The following is a 20,995-nucleotide window of genomic DNA, read 5'->3' as shown; positions in this document are numbered from 1 at the left end:
CACACATCTTCCTCATTCCTCCACGTTCCCCAGATGACGATTTCATCTGTGTCTCCTCCCACATACTCCCAAATGGACAGTCCCAGTCATACAATCCGAAAATCATCTAGAGAGCAAAGGCCAAGATGTCCAACCCCCTGCTGCAGAATCCTGCTCCAGGAATGAAGTGTATAGTCTCTATCAAAATAAAAACTGGAGGCAAGGTGTGGCAGCTCATGCCTGTAATCTCAACACTTTAGGAGGCCAAAGTGGGAGGATCACGTTGACCCAGGAATTTGAGACCAGCCTAGGTAACGGAGCGAGACTTTCTCGACAAAACCCAAAAAAATTAGTGGAACATGATGTTGCATGCCTGTAGTCACAGCTTCTCTGGAGGCTGAGGTGGGAGGATCGCTTGAGCCCACAAGTTCAAGGCTGCATTAACCTATGATCGTGCCACTGCACTCTAGTCTGGACAGAGTAAGACCCCATCTCTAGAAGAAACAAACAAACAAACAAACAAAGACAACTGGAAACATCCTCCTCTAGAATGGTAGTCAGGAAAATCTGTCTGCCTTGTTCCCTGATGTCTCTCCAGCACCTAGAACAGCGCTCAGTACCAGTTCACACTCATTAGGTTTTTGTTAAATAAATGACTCCTTTGACGCAGCAATTCCACTTCTAAGAAACTTTCCTAAGGAAATATTCACACATGTGCACAGAGCTGTATGCACAATAATGAGAGGAGCAAATAACTGGGGAATGTTTGCAAATGTTTATTAACTGTCAGTGACTTGATAGAGGGAAATCGGATGAGGGGAGTACATGCTGAACAGGAAACGGAGTGAGCGGGGCTTGAGCAGGATGCACGGCAATGGGAAAAGCAGACGGGAGATACTTATAGTGGTTCTTGGTGTGTGTGTGTGTGTGTATGTGTGTGTGTGTGGTGTGTAAATGTAGAAGAAAAAATCTGAAATTAAACACTCAGAACTGCCCTCAGTAGTCACATCTGGTGAGAGAGGAGAATAGTGCTGTTCTGTGCAGAGAACACCTGACAATACTTGTTTTCTAAGGTAGATGCATGGATACACAAACTGAAATATGCATTAAGTATGTCTTGCTGATCAGTGATAATGCTAATATCTAACAGAATGGCACACTGCAAGAAACTACAATGGAAATGCTAACATGGAATGCTTGGCACGCTAAGAAAAATGATGCTCAACTTTTCACTGTTGTGAACACTTGCTTTCACTTGCTATACACCTGATGACAAGGGGTCTGCCGCCATGCCCATGTTTGTGAAAGGTCACCAAGGTCTGCTTCTCATCACGGGCATGTGTCATATCCCTGAGGCTGAGGCAAGAAGAGAGAAGGAAAGTAAGTGTCAATGAGTTCCCACAGCGTGACAACTCAATCTTAAGTCCTCCTGACCTGCAGACCCTGCACACTCCTATTCTGCCCTACCTCACGACCTGCACATGCCTTCCACTGTTCCTGGAAGTGAACCATCTGCTCATGCCACAGTGACCTCCTCACTTGGTTTATCCATTCCTAGGCTAGAGGAAGGTGTGGCCCGTGTATCAGGGCTGACCTCGGGTTTGGGATCCCACAGCATCCTGGGTAGGGAGCATCCCTGGATATACAGGGTAGGGAGTAGAAAGAGCATGGGGAATCTCATCATTCAGCCTCAATTCTGTATCCTAGAAAATTATGAGAAGGGAATGATTTGGGGGACAAGTGATAAGATGGGATACCAGTACCATAACAGAATGGCACATCTGCAGGGATGTGGGGAATGAGTCCAAGGTTCACTTAGGGAGTTATTCGCCTCTTCCTCAGGGTCGCTGATCTCTTCATAAATCACCAGCTGCTTTCTCTCACGCAGTCTTTGGGTCCAGGCATGTTTCCGCCTTTTGGGTCCTATGATAGAGAAGAGTTGGAAGATGAGGGTTGGGTAAGCTGGAGAGTGTTAGGCTCTGTTTTCTCCAAAAAAGTAGATGCCTCTGCCCTCCCAAGTGCCCATAGGCCTTCTTTATCCAGTTTTTCACATTCTCTGGCTTAGAGAGGCTGAAACCTTAGATCCACACCAATAAACACCAAATGCCAATTAAAGTTTTAGCTTCTGGCTCCTTCCCTTGTCAGGCTTAGATTCCCAACCTCTTCACTTACAGGAACATTCACCCATACCTCCTTTCATTCTGCACGTATTTATTAAGGCCACACAGGCATACCTTGTTTTATTGCACCTCATTTTCATAATGCTTCCCAGATGCTTCAATTTTTTTTGGAAATTCTCACCAATTTTACACTTTTCCATTATTATTATATCTATGATGGTGATCTGTCATCAGTGAGCTCTGATATTATTACTGCAATTGCCTTTATTGTTTTTTAGTCTTTTAAAATAATTTTTGTTTTTTATTTTTGTGGGTCCACAGTAGGTGTATATACTTATGGGGTACATGAGATGTTTTGATACAGGCATGCCATGCGTAATAATCGCATCATGGAAAATCAAGTATCCATCCCCTCAACCATTTATCCTTGGTTACAAACAATCCATTTACACTCTTTTAGTTTTTTTAATGTACAATTAAGTTATTATTGACTATAGTCACCCTCTTGTTTGTAATAGTTTTGGAGGTAACAGGAACTGCACCCATAGATGATGATAAACTTAATCGACCAATGTTGTGTGTGGTCTGACTGCTCCACCAGTGAGCTGTACCGCGTCTCTCTTCCTTTTCTTGGGCCTGCCTATTTCCTGAGACACAGGAATACTGAAATTAGGACAATGAACAACCCTACAATGGCCGCTAAGTGTTCAAATGAAAGGAAGGGTCACATGTCTCTCACTTTAAATCAGAAGCTAGAAATGGCTAAGCTTAGTGAGGAAGGCATGCTGAAAGCCAAGACATGCTGAAAGCTTGGCCTCTTGCACCCAACAGCCAAGCTGTGAATGCAAAGGAAACGTTCTTGAAGGAAATAGTAGCATATAATGCAAAGGAAACGTTCTTGAAGGAAACAGTAATACTAATACTCCAGTGAACACACAAATAACCAAGCAAAACAGCCTTACTGCTGAAATAGAGGAAGTCTGAGTGGTCAGGATAGAAGATGAAACCAGCCACAACATTCTCTTAAGCCAAAGTCTAATACAGAACAAGACCCAAACTCTCTTTAAGTCCGTGAAAGTTGAGAGAGGTTAAGAAGCAGCAGGAGACAAGTGTGAAGCTACCAGAAGTTGGTTCGTGAGGTTTAAGGAAAGAAGCCGTCTCCATAACATAAAAGTGCAAGGTGAAGCAGCAAACCCTGATGGAGAAGCTGCAGCAAGTTATCCAGAAGATCTAGCTAAGATCACTGATGAAGGTGGCTACACTAAACAACACATTTTCAATGTAGATAAAATAGCCTTCCACTGGAAGGTGATGCCATACAGGACTTGCATAGCTACAGAGGATTGATTCCAACTTTGAAAGAAGTTCTACTGTGGGTAAAATGTTATCCAATAGCATCACATACTACAGAGAAATACTTCATGAAAGGGAGAGCTAATCGATGTGGCATATTTCATTGTTGTGTTCTTTTAAGAAACTGCCACAGACACTCCAAGCTTCAGCAACTGCCACCTTGATCAGCCAGCAGCCATCACCACCGAGGCAAGACCCTCCCTCAACCAGCAAAAAGAGTGTGACTCACTGGAGACTCAGAAGATTGTTAGCATTTTTAACAATGAATTATTTTAAAATTAAGGTATATACATTTTTAGACGTAATGCTGTTGTAGTAGACTACACTATAGTAGAAACAATGTTTTTATGCACTACCAAACCAAAAAAAAGAAAAGTCTGTGACTCACTTTATTGCAGTGGTCTGGAACCAAACCTGCAATATCTCTGAGGTACATCTATATTGGGTATCAGGCATTGAGCTGAGTATGATATGATCCCAGGTAATCACAGATAGAATTGCTTGAACACCTTTCACGTCATCAGGCCTTCTAGATTTAATTTAATGCCTCCAAACAACTTATGAACTATGATTATTTCCATCTTATGGACTAGGTATCTGGAGCTGAGAAAATCTGAAAGACTTGCCCCAAGTCACGCGGTTTTTTCTATGGGTGACAACTCAAGTCTGTCTCTGGAAGTCATGTCTAACATCTCATCTGGAGCTGGGCGAGCTCCTCAGCCCAACCTGGACCCAGGCTTGTCTGGAATCCATGCCACACACCCAGTCCACACACCTGAACATAGCCAGGGAAGCCACAGGGGTTGTTCCCGAATTGCTTCCTCTTACCAGATGTTGCATTAATCTTCTCAGAGGTACTTGGTTTTCCCGGGGGGGCACAACTGTTTCCCATCGTTCTGTGGGCCAGATGCTTCTGCCACTCCCTTCGAATCGTTGCCTTCCTCTGCTGGCTTTTTGGGCATGATCTTTATAATGTGAAGGTCACAGATAAACAGTATCAGTGACATTTCTATAGTGCTTTTGAGCTTACAAAGCATTTTCACATGCATTAACTTAATCAATGCTCCCCAAAACACTGGGAGAGTTACACAGGCCCAAATTAGAAGAAACCTGGGAGGTTAGATGGGAAAGGAATGGCCTATGTGAATATGGTTTCCAGGGCTAGAATGCTTATCTTCACACTCTTTTAGGACTGACATTCTTGCAAACAGCATAATTCTCCATGTAATTGAGAGTGTCATATAGAGAAGATTTGGAGAAGAATAGCATTCTAAGAATTCACAAGGTCTACAAAAGGAAGAGCTTCTATAAAATACAAGGGATCCCATATAAGCTTGTAGACAGCTGCTGGGAGAGTAAATGTAAAAACATAGAGAAGGGACAAAAAACTGCTGGGAAAGATAGTGTGGGGAGATGAATACAGGAAAGGGAGAAGGAAAGAAATGGTTTGCTGAAATTAATCTAAGCAGCAAAGAAAGCAGTACCAGATATGGCATACCACCCCACAGAGGCACCAACATTGAATGTGGAATTCAGTGAGGTGGTACCCATACCAATTCTGCTTGCATTGGGATGTGTCACTGACCAACAACCTTAAGCTACTCTTTTTTTTTCTTTCTTTTTTTTTTTCTAAGACGGAGTCACGCTCTGTTGCCAGGCTGGGGTGCAGTGGCATGATATCAGCTCACTGCAACATCTGACCCCCACGTTTAAGCGATTCTCCTGCCTCAGCCTCAGAGTAGCTGAGACTACAGGCAGGCGCTACCACACCCCGCTAAGTTTTGTATTTTTAGTAGAGACATGGTTTCATCATATTGGGCAGGATGGTCTTGATCTCTTGACCTCGTGATCCGCCCACCTCGGCCTCCCAAAGTGCTGGGATTACAGTCTTAAACCATCGTGCCTGGTTCTTAAGCTACTTTTTATTCAGCTTCCTCGCTTATGAAATAGTGAACAATACATGTAAAATAGGCTACGGGAAAGTCCTCTCTGAGCTTGTAAACACTGTTTAAATGTAGTAATAATAACAATTAATACCTTTCATGATCCTTCTTTGAATTCAGTCTACACACTGGCCACCCAGCTCCCAGATCCCTATACCCTCTAACCCAGAGTTGAATCTGCAGTTGTGGGGTCACTCATTTAGGGGCCTCCGAGGGATCACTGGGCTGGGATGGGGGCTTCCCGGATGCCCCAGGTACAGACAAGGCCCTCAAGGAGCTCACAGTAGGGAGTGACCAACAGTCAAAGCGATTCCTAAGCCACGCAGATGGCCCCAGTAACACAGCAGAGACCAGCTGGTCCTTCCTGTTATGAGAGCGAGTGTCTCAATGGAAGCTCCAGCAAGTGCTATGAGGTAAAGCCCTAGTGAGCAACATCCAAACTTCATTAAAAAATGCAAACATGAATGAGCTTTAAATGGTTTGGAGCTCTGGATTAGACTACCACTGCCACTGTGCCTCAGGAACATTCATTAACATCTCTGTACCATGACAGCCTCATTTTATTATTACGTTGCTGATAACTAGGATCTATAACATGAGCTATGATTCTTTACTTCCATTTCATGGACCAGGAATCTGGAGCTGAGAGGACTTAGAAGATTTGCGCCAAGTCACATGGCTTTTATACGGATGACAACCGAAGTGTGTGACTCTTTATTATTTGGAGATAATAATAGAAATGTCATAGAGGTCTTCTTAAGGATTAAATAAATGAATCCATGGGAACTGCTTAAAATACTATCTGGCATCACTATGAAAACAAAAGAAGTATTAAGGATCACAACTCTTAGTATTATCAAGCTGTTGATGCTACATCAGTTGTGATAGACATGGGGAGAAGGAGGCAGTGAGGGCATTTTTTATATTCTCCCACTCTTACCAGTGTTCGCATCTGTGGAGGGACAAAGGTTCTCTGGTCCTTTAGATTTGAGAGATACTCACCTTCGGGAAGATTCCCTGGAGCATGCTGAAAGTCATCTGAGGACGTTCAACTGAAAGAGGATACATCAGAATTTTTCTTGGTTGGTAAAGATTTCCAAACTCTAGAGACACTTCTGTTGCATGAGGGCATTCTGCAGCAGAGGGTTTTCAGTCCACTCATTGTTGAGGAGTTATGTGAGATTTGCTTCTGAATTATGTTTAGTACTGGTTGGTGCATTTATCTGTGGCATCAGTTCAGAATTTTCCATCTCATGGTTTATCAAATGGGGGTTAAACCTGATCACAGTCTCATCTTCTTCCATTACATATCTTTCACTTTTTCCCAAATAACTAAATTGATTACTTGGGAATCTGAACTGTATTCACTCAAGATGTGCAACAACTGAAAATCATTGTACACTTGAAATGGGTGAATCTTATAGTATGTCAATTAAGCTCTTAAACATGTGATGAACCATGGATGATTTAGTCCAGTGGCTCTGAAATATTTTCAGTATAAAGACACTCCTTTAATGTCAAAAACTTGGCAGATACTCAAGCACTGGATTTTCAGACCTCTTATAGTGATTGTGGGAGATGGTAGAATCTGGCCTGTTTAGTTGGGGAATAATAGGTCTATTGGAGACAGTTTGGACATTCTGACCTTGTCTTATAACTGTGTTTTCAGAGCAGAAGAGCAAATAAATACATATGTCCCCTTTATATTCCTGAAATGCACAAAGATTTCTACCCAATAACCTGTCGTTTTATCACCCCATGTTATCTCTCCTCACTGACAAGTGGGAAAGCTTTCTGTGTGTTGGATGAGGGATCACTCTTTCAAACTCACCTCTGAGCTCATCACAAAGAATCAGGGTTCTTTGGGAATGAGAAGACTATTTGGTTTTGATAAAATACAGAGAAACAGTAAACCTTTTTACATAATGTGCTCATCACCCTTACTACTAAGATACCTATCCAATACCTACATGCTGCTAATGAAACAAACTCAGGGAGTTTTTGCAGATCTACAGTTTTAACATTTGCTTTCCTTTTATTTTGTTTCACTTGTAACATTTTCTTAATTGTCCTTTGATTCATTAACAGTGCTTAGGAAGAACAACATGTCCTTTAAAAATGAAATATTTCAAACACACAGAAAAGTATGGGGAATAATATTGAGGCCAGTCGGATCTCAACATTACCCCACAGCTATGTTAGGTCTGATTTATTAATTCAGAATATTAGAAATACTACAAACAGACCGGGAGTGGTAGCTCACACTTGTATTCCCAGCACTTTGGGAAGCTGAGGCGGATGGATCACCTGAGGTCAGGAAGTTTGAGACCAGCCTGGTCAACATGGTGAAACTCCGCCTCTACCAAAAATTTAAAAATTAGCTGGGTGTGGGGGCGGGCGCCTGTAACCTCAGCTACTCCGGAGGCTGAGGCAGGAGAATCACTTGAACCCGGGAGGTGAAATTTGGAGTGAGCTGAGATTGCCTTATTGCACTCTAGCCTGGGCGACAAGAGCGAAACTCCATCTCAAAAACAAAAACAAACAAAACACGCTATCAACAAGTCACAACTGAAGCTGTCTGTGCAGCACTCACCAATCTCTGCCCCCTCTCCTTCTCCACTTACAGCCAGTCACCTTACTTTGATGCCTTTTTATTCACATTCATGCTTGTATACATTTACTACTTACTTATTTTCCATAAAAATAAATATTCTTGTTTTGCATGTTTTAAAATTTTACATGAATGGCCTCTGTAGTTAACTTTCTGTATGCATTTTTTTTTCGCTCAGCCCTGATGTGTATGAGGGAACAAATGTCTGAGGATCTTTCCCAGGTAGCTGAGCTGAAAAGCAGTTGGACTTCAGGAGACCCTTTCCAGCCCCTTCCCATCTGCTCACCCTGATTCCCGCAGTTACGGTCATTATCAGAATCATTCCCCTGGAAGTCTGTGGCCCGTTTATTACGCATGAAAGGTGGGAGGGTGACCTTGAAACCTAGAAAGAAGCAAAATGTTTATTCCTTAAGAGACAAGCTTAGGCCTGGCACGGTGGCTCATGTCTGTCGTACCAGCACTTTGGGAGGCTGAGGCTGGAGGATTGCTTGAGGCCAGGAATTCGAGGCTGCAGTGAGCTATGATTGCACTACTGCACTCTAGCCTAGGTGACAGACTGAGACTCTGACTCAAAAAAGAATAAAAAGAAAAAGAAAGAGACAAGCCGACAGAAGGTAGGGTCAGTGTGTGTGGGGTGGGGATGGAGGGAGTTGCCGGGATGCCACAGAGACCATTGGGCTCATCAGAAAAGACGCCCATGGGAGAGAAACGTGCAGGATCCAGGTACGAGCTCCACTGTGGCCAGTGCCTGCCCTCGGCCCTGACAGAATACAAAAGAGCAGAGCACCCAGAAGCTGCCTTGCGATTTTCCCTGCACAAAAGGAAAATGTGAGGTACTTTCTGCAGCCTAAGAAGTAGGCAAAGCAGGAAAAGGGACGCTCATATGTCCCCAGACTTGTCTGTACCTAGAACTTTCTGTTACCTAGTTTAGTCATGGCCTCCTACTTTCTCTTCATGTACACATAGATGATTTTCTCCGAGGCTTTCATCTTTTCCCACTCTTTCTTAGAGAAGTATTTGGCAATATCATCAAAGGGCTAGAAAAAAAAAAAAAGAAATTTTGGCAGTGACTCAGCTGGGCATGTCTGCCATTCAGATTGAGCCGCTTCCTGTGTGCTGGATCTGGGAAGTGGGGATGATAATCCGTCCTGGTTGATGCCATGGCTAACTGAGACAACATCGGGGACCTACCCTAGCTTCTCCTCTGCCACACAGTAGGGCTTTAATGCTGCTGGCTGGCTCTCTTCCCACCTTCCAGAATGAATTGAAATTCACCAAATGTAGTGCATGGTCACAGACTTATCTCCAGGGATGCAAGGTGACAACAGAGCAAGGATGGGAAACTCACAAGGGTCCAGATCTCCTCCAAGTCCCTGCTCCTTGTCCCCAGTACCTCTGTCCTCCCCTCCTCAGAAACCTGGTCACCCCACACTGTCCCCTGGGCCACTACTCTGCCCCCTCCAGGTCACCTCACCTTTTGTATCTTCTCTGGTATTTGAGCACCAACCCTAGGTCTCCTTGCAAAGGCGTCGTCTCCGTTCATGGTACCGGGAGCAGTCTGACCTGCAAGAGAAACAGCCTGAGTCTTTCCAGGCGCAGAACCTTTGGTCCTGTGGAGGGAGAAATCAGTGAAGGCCGGCCACACTCAGTCACCTGGAATCAGGTGCTGCATTTCTCCATCCGGGACTTATCTGTCCCTGAGTAAGAACATGGGGAGAAGTCAGATGAAAACAGGGAGCCGAGGGTCTCTGGGAGAAGTATTGATTGGGGATGACAGGTTTCTTATGGGCGAGGCAGCCTTGAGTCTTTGGGAGGAGTTTGGCTACTGTTGTTAGTAGTTTCCCTGGGGCTAGGCTTACCCTGAAAGATGTACAGACCCTTGTTGGGGAGGCAGGGATGTGACTATGTAATTTTATTCACTGGGGACATTCTGACACTCCCACTCAATAAATAAAGGAAGGGAAGTGAGTCCCCGAGATAACATGGTGTCTCTGGTAATGGATCTGATCAGGCAGAGGGATGGGGGGTTCTGTTCTGTTGAAGAGAAATGAGCATCACTATAACGAACCTGTTTAGAGGCTATTACTGGGTGATTTGTAAATTATTAGAAGGAAGAGAGCTGGAATTTCTGAGACTATAAGAGCCCACCATCACTTAGAGAGAATGTGGGGCGTTTCAAGATGCATCAATCAGCCAGGCGCAGTGGCTCACGCCTGTAATCCCAGCACTTTGAGAGGCCGAGGTGTGCAGATCGCTTGAGCCCAGGAGGTCGAGACCAGGCTGGGAAACATAGCAAAACTCCCGCATCTACAAAAAATACAAAAAGTTAGCCGGGGGTTGGGGAGCAGGTCTGTACCATTCCAGCACTTTGGAAGGCCAAGGTGGCGGATCACCTGATCCCAGGAGCTTGAGACCAGGCCCGCAAACACAGTGAAACCCTCTCTACTAAAAAAAAAAAAAAAATTAACAGAAGCCGGGTGGTGCGCCCCTGTGGTCCCAAGGCCTAGGCGAGAGGATCACATCAGCCCAGCATGAAAGATTTTAGTGAGCTTTTTTTCTTTTTTTTTTTTTTTTTTAGACAGGGTCTTGCTCTGTTGCCAGGCTGGGGTACACTGGCGTGATCATGGCTCACTGCAACCTCCGCCTCGTGGGTTCAAGCGATCCACCAGCTGTGGCTTCCAAATGTGCAGGGATTACAAGCATAAGCCACCGCACCCAGCCCAAATTTCTTAAGTTACTGTGGAGTTCTTAGGAAAAATCCCATACCTGAAAAAGTTAGAAACTGACAGGAAGGATTTGAGATGGCGACCTGCTTCATATACACTCCTTATTAAAACTAGATAACAAACGCACCACGGAGGAGGGGAGGGGTAGGAAGAACGAAAAAAGAAAATCAGCACATGCTTACTCTGATTTTGGAAGAATCGAGAGAATCAGAGCGTGCGTACTCTAAGTGTGGAAGAAACGAAAGAGAGAGAAAGTCAGAGCATGCGTACTCTGAACTGAAAGCAGCCAATCCCAGGGGATGCTTTTGGCGGGAAAATGAGAGTCTCCACCCCCACTTTGAGCAGGTTCTGCCCCTGGAGCCTGGACTGATAGAAGCCACATCAGCTTCGCTTATTCCGCCTACTATTCTGACCTCTGATTGGCCAGATGGAGTTCACTAACTGCCCTGATTGGTCCATCATCCTTGGGCAGTGACATTGCACAATAATGTCTCATCCTCCAGCCACACTTTGTCATCACTGCGACAAAGTGGGTGGTCCTCAGGAGTCGTCAGGAGATTTTGATCTCTCTGAAGACAGTCCTTGGATCTTGGGTTAAAAATCTGTATTCTAGTCTGAACCGTGGGAAGAAAAAAATAGTCATCTGTGATTTTTCTGCTTGAAAGACACAGTGTTTTCCAAACTAGCACATTTGCGGAGGTTTGCTGTACTTAGTTGTGGCATTCATCCTTCAGTGGCTTCTATATCTGTTGCAACTCAGAAAACAGTCCAAGGCTCTCCAACCTCTGATTACATTTTTGAAAGGGAATCTAAGTGTGGTGTGCACAATTACCATCCTTTACCTGGAGCCCTGGAGACAGGAAAATGTATTTACTTATGGGATGTGACTGTGGTGTTGTTTACATCTGCCTTGGCCAATCCTCCCGCCTCGTTCTTGGGACTACAGGCGTGAACCATCCCACCCCCACTAATATTTTTTATTTTTTGATTTTTTAATAGAGATGGTTTCGCTGTGTTGGCCAGGTTGGTCTCGACGTCCTGGGCTCAAGCCCACCTCCCACCTCGGCCTCAGGACTAAGGGCATTCACCACCCTGCCCACACTTTTTTTTTTTTTTTTTTTTAGTAGTAGAAACCAGGTTTCGCTATGTTGGCCAGGCCGGCATCAAGCTCCTGTGCCCAAGGGATCCTCCCGCCTTGGCCTCAGGACTACAGGCATGCACTACCCTGCCCAAGCAATTTTTTGTTTTGTTTTGTTTCATGTTAGTAGAAACCAGGTTTCGCTATGTTGCCCAAGCTGGCCTCAATCTCTTGGGCTCAAATGATGCTTCCACCTCAGCCTCAGGACTACAGGCATGTGTCATTCTGCCTTGCTCATTTTTATTTATTTATTCATTCATTCATTCATTCATTTTTTAGGAGAGACAGGCTTTTGCTTTGTTGGCCAGGCTGGTATCAACCTCCTGGGCTCAAGCAATCCTCCCACCTTGGCCTGGGAGCTACACGGGTGAGCCACCCCACCCATGCTTTTTTGTTGTTGTTCTTGTTGTTAGTAGAAATGGGGTTTCGCTATGTTGGCCAGGCTGCCCTCGACCTCCTGGGCTCAAGCAATCCTCCCGCCTCGGCCTTGGGACTACAGGCTCACACCACCCTGCCCCTACTAATATTTTTAATTTTTCTGTTAGAGACAATTTCGCTATGTTGTCCAGGCTGGTCTCTACCTCCTGGGCTCAAGTGATCCTCCCGCCTCGGCCTGGGGACTACAGGCATGCACCACCCTGCCTTTTGCTATTTTTCCCAGGCTGGTCTTGACCTCCTGAGCTCACTCAATAATTTGATCCTGGGAAATGGAGGTTGCATTGAGCTGAGATCACAGTACTGCACTCTAGCTTGGGTGACAGAGCAAGACTGAAAAAAGAGAAAGAAAGAAAGAAAGAAAGAAAGAGAGAAGAAAGAAAAGAAAGAAAAAAGAAAGGAGGGAGGGAGGAAGGGAGGGAGGAAGGAAGGAAGGAAGGAAGACCAGCTGAATCTCCATAAGAACAGTGAGCTTGGTGATATTTTTTACTTACCCTCATCCCATCTCATGCTCCCAGCTTGGTTCTGTTCATTGCTGATGAAATACAGATAGGATTGGCCAGAACTGGTAGATGGCTAGCTGTTGATCATGAAAAGTCAGACCTGACATAGCCTCCTTGGAAAGGCCCTTTCTGGGGGCTGATACTCTGTGTCTGCAGTGCTGTGGGACAATGGCATAATGCTGACCATTAAGCCAGGGGAACATGGGTCCACATATGGTGGCAATCCACTAGGCTGCCAAATGGCCATTGCAGCCCTCGAGGTTTTAGAAGAAGAAAATCTTGCTGAAAATGCAGAAAAAAATGGGTATTATCTTGAGAAATGAACCCATGAAGCTACCTTCTGATGTTGTAACTGCCATAAGACGAACAGAATTCTTTTTTTTTTTTTGGTGTCAGAGGTTCATTCTGGTTGCCCAGGATGGATTGCAATGGCGCAATCTTGGCTCACTGCAACCTCTGCCTCCTGGGTTCTAGCGATTTTTCTGCCTCAGCCTCTTGAGTAGCTGGGATTACAGGCATGCACCACTATGTCTGGCTAATTTTTGTATTTTTATTAGAGACAGGGTTTCGCCATGTTGGCCAGGCTGGTCTCAAACTCCTGACCTCAGGTGATCCACCTGCCTTGGCCTCCCAAAGTGTTGTGAGACACTGTGCCTGGGAGGAAAAGAATTATTAAATGCTATTGCTGTTAAAGAAACCAATGACTGTGATGCTTGGAAGGTGTGTCTACGACTTCTAGTTTATGGACTTCTGGCCAAGCCCATCCATGGTGACATCATCAGGTTTCACCTCTGCTGGTGGTCAAGCAGGATGAGATTCAAGAGTCCAGTGAAATCATTAACAAGACCATCTTGTCATGTGAGGTTAGCAGCTGTTTTCAGTGGTCCCTGGGAGCCTGCTGGAGACAGGTGGTCCTGTAAAAGTTCTGCTTTTAATGCGGGCACATTCCACTCCCATGTATCTTCAAAACCTTTTTGTGGAATGTATGTTTTTTCAGTTGATACATAATAGAACAATGTTTATGAACCTGCCATTTGCTTTGTAATGTAAGAGAATGTAATGGCATCTATATTCAGTGAAAGTGTTTTGATGTGCATGTGTACTTTCTAAGGTGAAATGCATCTATATGTACAGACAGCCTTTAAATCACACCCTTCAGTATACTTTATATATGTTTTCATAATTTCCTTGCTGGTGTAAAGGTTTTGTATTTGAAAAAGTTATCTCTAGTGTATTACATAAAAGGCTTCACCTCATAAAGTCAAATCATTGATATCATTGAATTTTAGGAAGGATCAATGGTTAAGCATATATAAAATACTAGCTTTTTTGTTTTGTTTAGTTTTTGTTTTTGTTTTTGTTTTGAGACGGAGTCTCGCTCTGTCGCCCAGGCTGGAGTGCAGTGGCTCGATCTCGGCTCATTGCAAGCTCCACCTCCTGGGTTCACGCCATTCTCCTGCCTCAGCCTCCCCAGTAGCTGGGACTACAGGTGCCCACCACAACGCCTGGCTAATTTTTTGTATCTTTAGTAGAGATGAGGTTTCACCGTGTTAGCCAGGATGGTCTCGATCTCCTGACCTTGTGATTCGTCCGCCTCAACCTCCCAAAGTGTTGGGATTACAGTCGTGAGCCACTGCGCCCGGCCTATAAAATGTTAATATTAAGTAAACTTTATACTGGCCAACACCAGGATATATTCTATGGATGTCATTATTTTGAATAAGAATTAGTGTTTAACATTCCTAAATTGTTTTGAGTGCTTGATTATAATTTGTAAAAAACAATGTTTATTTTTAATATTTCTTAACATTTTAAACAAAGCTTATATTTCAGAAAATAAAAAAAGATACAGAACATGGCCAGCTATAGTGGTTCACGCTTGTAATCCCAGTACTTTGGGAGGCCGAGGTGGGCAGATCACTTGAGGTCAGGAGTTTGAGACCAGCCTGGCCAACATGGAGAAACCCCATCTCTACTAAAAATACAAAAATTAGCTGGGCATGGTGGCACCTGCCTGTAGTCCCAGGTACATGGGAGGCTGAGACATGAGAATAGCTCAAACCCGGGAGGCAGAGGTTGCAGTAAGCCCGAGAGCATGCCACTGCACTATAGCCTAGGTGACAGAGTGAGAATCCCTCTCCGGGGGGGAAGAAAAAGGTACAGTACATTTTCATCACTGCAATGCTGTCCCTTATACTACTGTTTTTCATTTCCACAATTTTGTCTTTTCTATAATGCTATACAAGTGAAACCTTATAGTATATAACATTTTATGGGCTTATTTCACTCAGCATAATTCCATGGAGATTCCTCCAAGATATTGATATTTGTGTGTCAACAGTTCGTTGTTGTTGTTGTTGTTGTTGAGACAGAGTCTCACTCTGTCGCCCAGGCTGGAGTGCAGTGTCTCAGCTCACTGCAACCTCCGCCTCCCAGGTTCAAGTGATCTTCCAGCCTCAGCCTCCCGAGTAGCTGTGACTATAGGTGCGTGCCACCACGCCCGGGTAATTTTTGTATTAGTAGTAAAGACAGGGTTTCAACGTACTGGCAAGGCAGGTGTTGAACTCCTGACGTCATGATCTGCCAGCCTTGACCTCCCAAAGTGCTGTGATAACAGGGTGAGCCACTGTGCCCTGCCAATAGTTCATTTTTATTACTGAGTAGTATTCCAGAGGATGGATGTACCACAGTTTGAGCATTCACTTATGGTAGGACATACTGATTATTTCCGGCTATTGGGATTTACAAGTAAAGCTGCTATGAACAATTATGTACAAGCTACTGGATGGGCATAAATTTTAATTTCTCTGAAGTGTAATTGCTGAATTGTATGGTCATTGCATTGTTTAGTTTTATAAGAAACTACCAAACTGCTTTCCAGAGTGGCTATAAGATTTTAACTTCCTAGCAGCACTTAATGAGGTGTTCAGTTTCTCTGCATCCTCGTCACCATTTGGTGTTGTCACTATGTCTTTTATTTTAGCTATTGTAATAAGTGTGTAGTGATACCTCATCATGATCTTAATTTGCATCTAGTGAAGCAAATGAATGTTGAACATCTTTTCATGTGCTTGTTTGCTTGTTTCTCTTCAGTGAAATGTATGTTCATATCTTTTCATGATTTTCTAATTGGATTATTTGTTTGTATTTTTTACCATTGAGGTTTTTATTATTTTTTTTTCTTGAGACAGAGTCTTGCTCTGTTACCCAGACTGGAGTGCAATGGCACGATCTTGGCTCACTCCAACCTCTGCCTCCCAGGTTAAAGTGATTCTCGTGCCTCAGCCTCCCGAGTAGCTGGCATTGCAGGCACGCATCATCATGCCTGTCTAATTTTTGTATTTTTAGTAGAGATGGGGTTTTGCCATGTTTCCCAGGCTGGTTGTGAACTCCTGGCCTCAAGGAATCTGCCCTCCGTCCACCTCGACCTTTCAAAGTGCTGGGATTACAAGTGTGAGCCACCACGCCTAGCCTACCATTAAGTTTTGAGAGTACTATATGTATCCATTACATATTCTGGATGTGAGTCCTTTATTGGATATGTGGTTTGCAAACTTTTTCTCTCAGATCATACCCTATTTTTTCATCCTTTTTACAAGATTTCTTGCAGAGTAGAAGTTTTAAATTGGATGAAATCTAAGTTACATTTTTCCTTATGTATTATACTTTTTGAACCATTCACTATGCCCTAGATCTCAGACGTTTCTCCTATATTTTCTTGTAAAAGCTTTTTTTTAAAGTTTTTTATTTTATTTTATTTTATTTACTTATTTATTTATTTATTTATTGAGATGGAGTCTCACTCTGTTGCCCAGGATGGAGTGCACTGGTGGGATCTCGGCTCACTGCAAGCTCCACCTCCCAAGTTCACGCCATTCTCCTGCCTCAGCCTCCCAAGTAGCTGGGACTACAGGCGCCTGCCACTACGCCGGGCTAACTTGTTTGTATTTTTGGTAGAGACAGAGTTTCACCATTTTAACCAGGAAGGTCTGAATCTCCTGATCTTGTGATCCGGCCACCTTGGCCTGCCAAAGTGCTGAGATTACAGGCATGAGCCACCGTGCCCGGCCTTTTTTAGTTTTATATTTTAGATTTAAATCTATGATCTACTTGACTTACTTTTTTGTATAAAGTTATGAACATTAGGACTTTCTGTTGTTATTGTTGTTGTTGCCTATGGCTCTCCAACTGCTCCAGCACCATTTGTGAAGCAGATGATCCTTCCTTATTTTTGTCTCTTAGTAAAAAATCAGTGTGGGGCTACTTCTAGGATCTCTATTTTGTTACAGTGATCTATGTGTCTATTCTTCTTCCAATAGTATATAGTCTTGATTCCTGTAGCTATATAAGAAGTATTGAAATATAGTAGGGCCATTCCTCCCACCTTATTCTTCTTTTTCAAAAATTGTCTTAGCTATATAAATATTTTTTGAGATGGAGTCTCTACTTGGGTCACCCAAGCTGGAGATCAGTGGGGTGATCCCGGCTCACTGCAACCTCCGCCTCCCGGGTTTAAGTGATTCTCCCACCTCACCTTCCCAAGTAGCTGGGATTTCAGGCGCGTGCCACAACACACGGCTAATTTTTGTATTTTTAAGAGACAGGGTTTTGCCATGTTGGCCAGGCTGGTCTCGAACTCCTGACCTCAAGTGATCTGCCCATCTCAGCCTCCCAAAGTGCTGGGAATACAGGCGTGAGCCACCAAGCCCAGTGTTGTCTTAGCCATTGACAATTTGTTACAGCAACAATCAAAAATGAATACACATAGAAACAGATTAATTAGTGAAACAAAATAGAAATTCAAGAAACAGACTAATTTATATACAAACTTCAGCATGCATTTCCAAACAATGGGCAAAAGATGGGATGTATAAAAAAGGATTGTTGGCAAGTGTCTATCCATCTGGAAAAATAAACATTAAATCCTTACTTTCAACCACATAAAATAATAAATTCTAAAAATTCAGAGACTTAAATGTGAAAACGTGAAGTCATAAAGAACTAGATGAAATTTTAGGAAAATATTACAGTGTAAGACATTTTGAGTTGGCATAGCACTTCCTGACATTACACCAAGGCTATAAACAATGAATCTGACATATTTAAAGATGTAAAAATTAAAGTATCATCTAATTCAAAAGACACCATAAAAAACTGTTTAAAAAGGCAAATTTTAGGCCAGGTGCAGTGACTCATGCCTGTAATCCCAGTACTTTGGGAGGCCAAGGCGGGCAGATCATGAGGTCAGCAGATCAAGACCATCCTGGCTACCACGGTGAAACCCCGTCTCTACTAAAAATACAAAACATTAGCCAGGTGTGGTGGCGGGCACCTGTAGTCCCAGCTACTCGAGAGGCTGAGGCAGGAGAATGGTGTGAACCTGGGAGGTGGAGCTTGCAGTGAGCCGAGATTGTACCACTGCACTCCATCCTGGGCAACAGAGTGAGACTCTGTCTCAAAAAAAAGGCAAATTTTGGGGAAAATGAAGGATCCCCAATAAATTAACAGTAACCATCTCTAAAATATAACAAAGCTTTTCCATGTCAATAAGAGAAACTGGAACAACCCAATGAAAAAAATGTGTTCAAGCATGGCACTACTTCACCGTATAGCAGAAAAGGATTACGAAATAGAAAGTATGAAAGGAAAATAATAAAGGAAATGGAGAAGAGATCCCAGAACTCTCAACGTTCATCCATAGAAGATCCAGAGGTAGAGAATAGAAAGACTGGGTCAGGCGCAGTGGCTCACGCCTGTTATTCCAGCACTTTGGGAGGCCAAGGCAGGCAGATTACCTGAGGTCAAGAGTTCGAGACCAGCCTGTCCAACATGGTGAAACCCCATCTCTACTAAAAATACAAAAATTAGCCCAGTGTGGTGGTGGGCGCCTGAAATCGCAGCTACTTGGGGAGGCTGAGATAGGAGAATCACTTGAGCCCAGGAAGCAGGTATTGCAGTGAGCTGAGGTCCTGCCACTGCACTCCAACCTCAGTGTCAGAGCAGAACTCCGTCTCAAAAATGAAAAAAAAAAAAAAATAGAAAGACTGGAGAGAAGGCACTAATTGAAGAAATAATGTCCTAGAATTTTCTCAACTGAACAAAGACATGAATCTTCAAACTGAACAGAGCCACTTGGTTCTGAGCCTGATTAACACACATGTGCACACACACCTGCAGGCACACAAGCCCACACACACACACACACCCTCGGAGTAAAATTTCTAGGATAAAGATAAAATCCAGAAAGGTCCCAGAGAGAAAAAGAGAAGAGAGAATGCAATGGAGAAGTTTTTCAAGGAGCTGATTTAAAATAACTTTGGGCCAGGCACAGTGGCTCATGCATGTAGTCCCAGCACTTTGGGCACCAAGACCGGATGCTCACTCGAGCTCAGGAGTTTGAGACCAGCCTGGCCAACAAGGCGAAACTCATCTCTACAAAAATACATGTAACCAGGTGTGGTGCCACGCGCCTGTAGTCCCAGCTACTTGGGAGGCTGAAGCAGGAGAATTGCTTGAGTCCAGGAGGTGGAGATTGCAGTGAGCCGAGATTGTGCCACTGCATTCTAGCCTGGGTGACAGAGCCAGGCACTGTCTCAAAAAACCAAAACAAGAACAAGCAACAAAAAAAGTTGAGCCTAGATATCTATATACAGCCAGGATAATTCAGAATGAGGGAAAAATATTCCAGAAAATTCATGACACATATACCCTTCAGAAATAATCATTGGTATACGGTTCTATGAGAAGGTAAAACTAAATTTAGGAGGAAGGAGGTAATTTCAGTAAGCAATGGTGAGGAGAAAAATAGTAAAATTTATTGAAAATCATAAATTTAGATTGTAAATTTAAAAAATTACAGTCTTGAACTAAAATTCCCGGTATTATAAACTTGGAAGATGGGAGCAGGGACAGGAAAGAAAAGAGAAGTTCTTTTGGTGTTCAAGGAATGAATACAGATGTTAATGAATGATAGAATGTGGTGGTGCACGCCTGTAACCCGAGCTACTCAGGTGGCTGGAGCAGGAGAATCACTTGAACCTGGGAGGTGGAGGTTGCAGTGAGGTGAGATCACAGGATTGCACTCCAGCCTGGAAAACAAGAGTGAAATTCTGTAAAAAATAAAAAACTTAAAAAAAAATAAATTTTTTTTAAAAAGGCCAGGCACAGTGGCTCACGCCTGTAATCCCGGCACTTTGAGAGGCCAAGGCAGGTGGATCACTTGAGGTCAGGAGTTTGAGACCAGCCTGGCCAAAAAGGAGAAACCCCGTCTCTACTAAAAATAAAAAAATTAGCCTGGAACAGCATCACATGCCTGTGGTTCCAGCTACTCAAGAGGCTGAGGCAGTAGAATTGCTTGGACTCAGGAGACAGAGGTTCAATAAGCCAAGATTGTACCACTGCACTCCAGACTGGGCAACAGAGGAAGACTCTGTCTTTAAATAAATAAATAAATAAATAAATAAATAAATAAGAAACCTATTGGATACATTGGATATGAAAACATTAACTGCTCAAATAAATAATTCAGCAGAATAGGTTGGATGTTAAAACTGGTATAGTTGAAAAAGCAATTACTGAGCTGAGGAAATGCATCTAAAGAATTCATAAAAGTAATCAGTAATGGATAGAGAAGAATTAAAAGAAAGAAAAGTTAAGTAATAGGGAGGATAGAAGAATAAATGTCAAAACACATCTAATAGTAGCCTTATAAGAGGAGAATATAGTTATTAAAAAGGAGAGTGTACTTAAATAAGTAATCAATGAGAATTTCTCAGATTTAAAAAAATGACTTAAGAATTAAAGATGTTATAGTACACACACATAGGAACAGTGAAATGTAAAATTGTGAAAGACAAAGAAAATATATTTTTAAAATGATCAGAGAATTCCTCTGTAAATGATTATTTACAGAGGAAAAATAATTAAACTGACATCAGATCTCTCAAATACCACACTGGAGGCAAGGATACAATGGTGTAATAACTCCAAGATGTTGAAAAAAATGATTTTTTTTTTGAGACAGAGTCTCACATTGTCACCCAGGCAGGAGTGCAGTGGCGTGATCTCGGCTCACTGCAACCTCTGCCTCCTGGGTTCAAGCAAATCCTGCCTCAGCCTCTGAGTAGCTGGGGCTACAGGTGCACACCACCACACCCAGCTAATTTTTTTACTTTTAGTAGAGATGGT

The 20,995-nt window shown here is 43.3% G+C and overlaps 1 protein-coding gene and 1 pseudogene across 1 annotated transcript; one reads left to right on the top strand and one right to left on the bottom strand.

The window, feature by feature from the left end:
• Positions 1–1,842: 1,842 nt before the first annotated feature.
• Positions 1,843–11,014, bottom strand: LOC105515029 (protein SSX11-like). Its single transcript, XM_011946736.1, is given in 9 exon segments — positions 1,843–1,902; positions 2,601–2,746; positions 4,281–4,326; positions 4,328–4,417; positions 6,398–6,447; positions 8,293–8,388; positions 8,929–9,043; positions 9,481–9,569; positions 10,915–11,014. Coding segments are annotated over 8 exon segments (672 nt in total). The 5' UTR covers positions 9,550–9,569; positions 10,915–11,014.
• The window catches only part of LOC105515043, a 16,489-nt pseudogene continuing 5,209 nt past the window's right edge, over positions 9,716–20,995 (top strand).

This window comes from Colobus angolensis, unplaced genomic scaffold, assembly GCF_000951035.1.
Source record: "Colobus angolensis palliatus isolate OR3802 unplaced genomic scaffold, Cang.pa_1.0 Scaffold252, whole genome shotgun sequence".
Taxonomy (NCBI): Eukaryota; Metazoa; Chordata; class Mammalia; order Primates; family Cercopithecidae; genus Colobus; species Colobus angolensis.
Note: the sequence above shows the minus strand (reverse complement) of the source record. Positions and strands in the feature narration are given on the sequence as shown.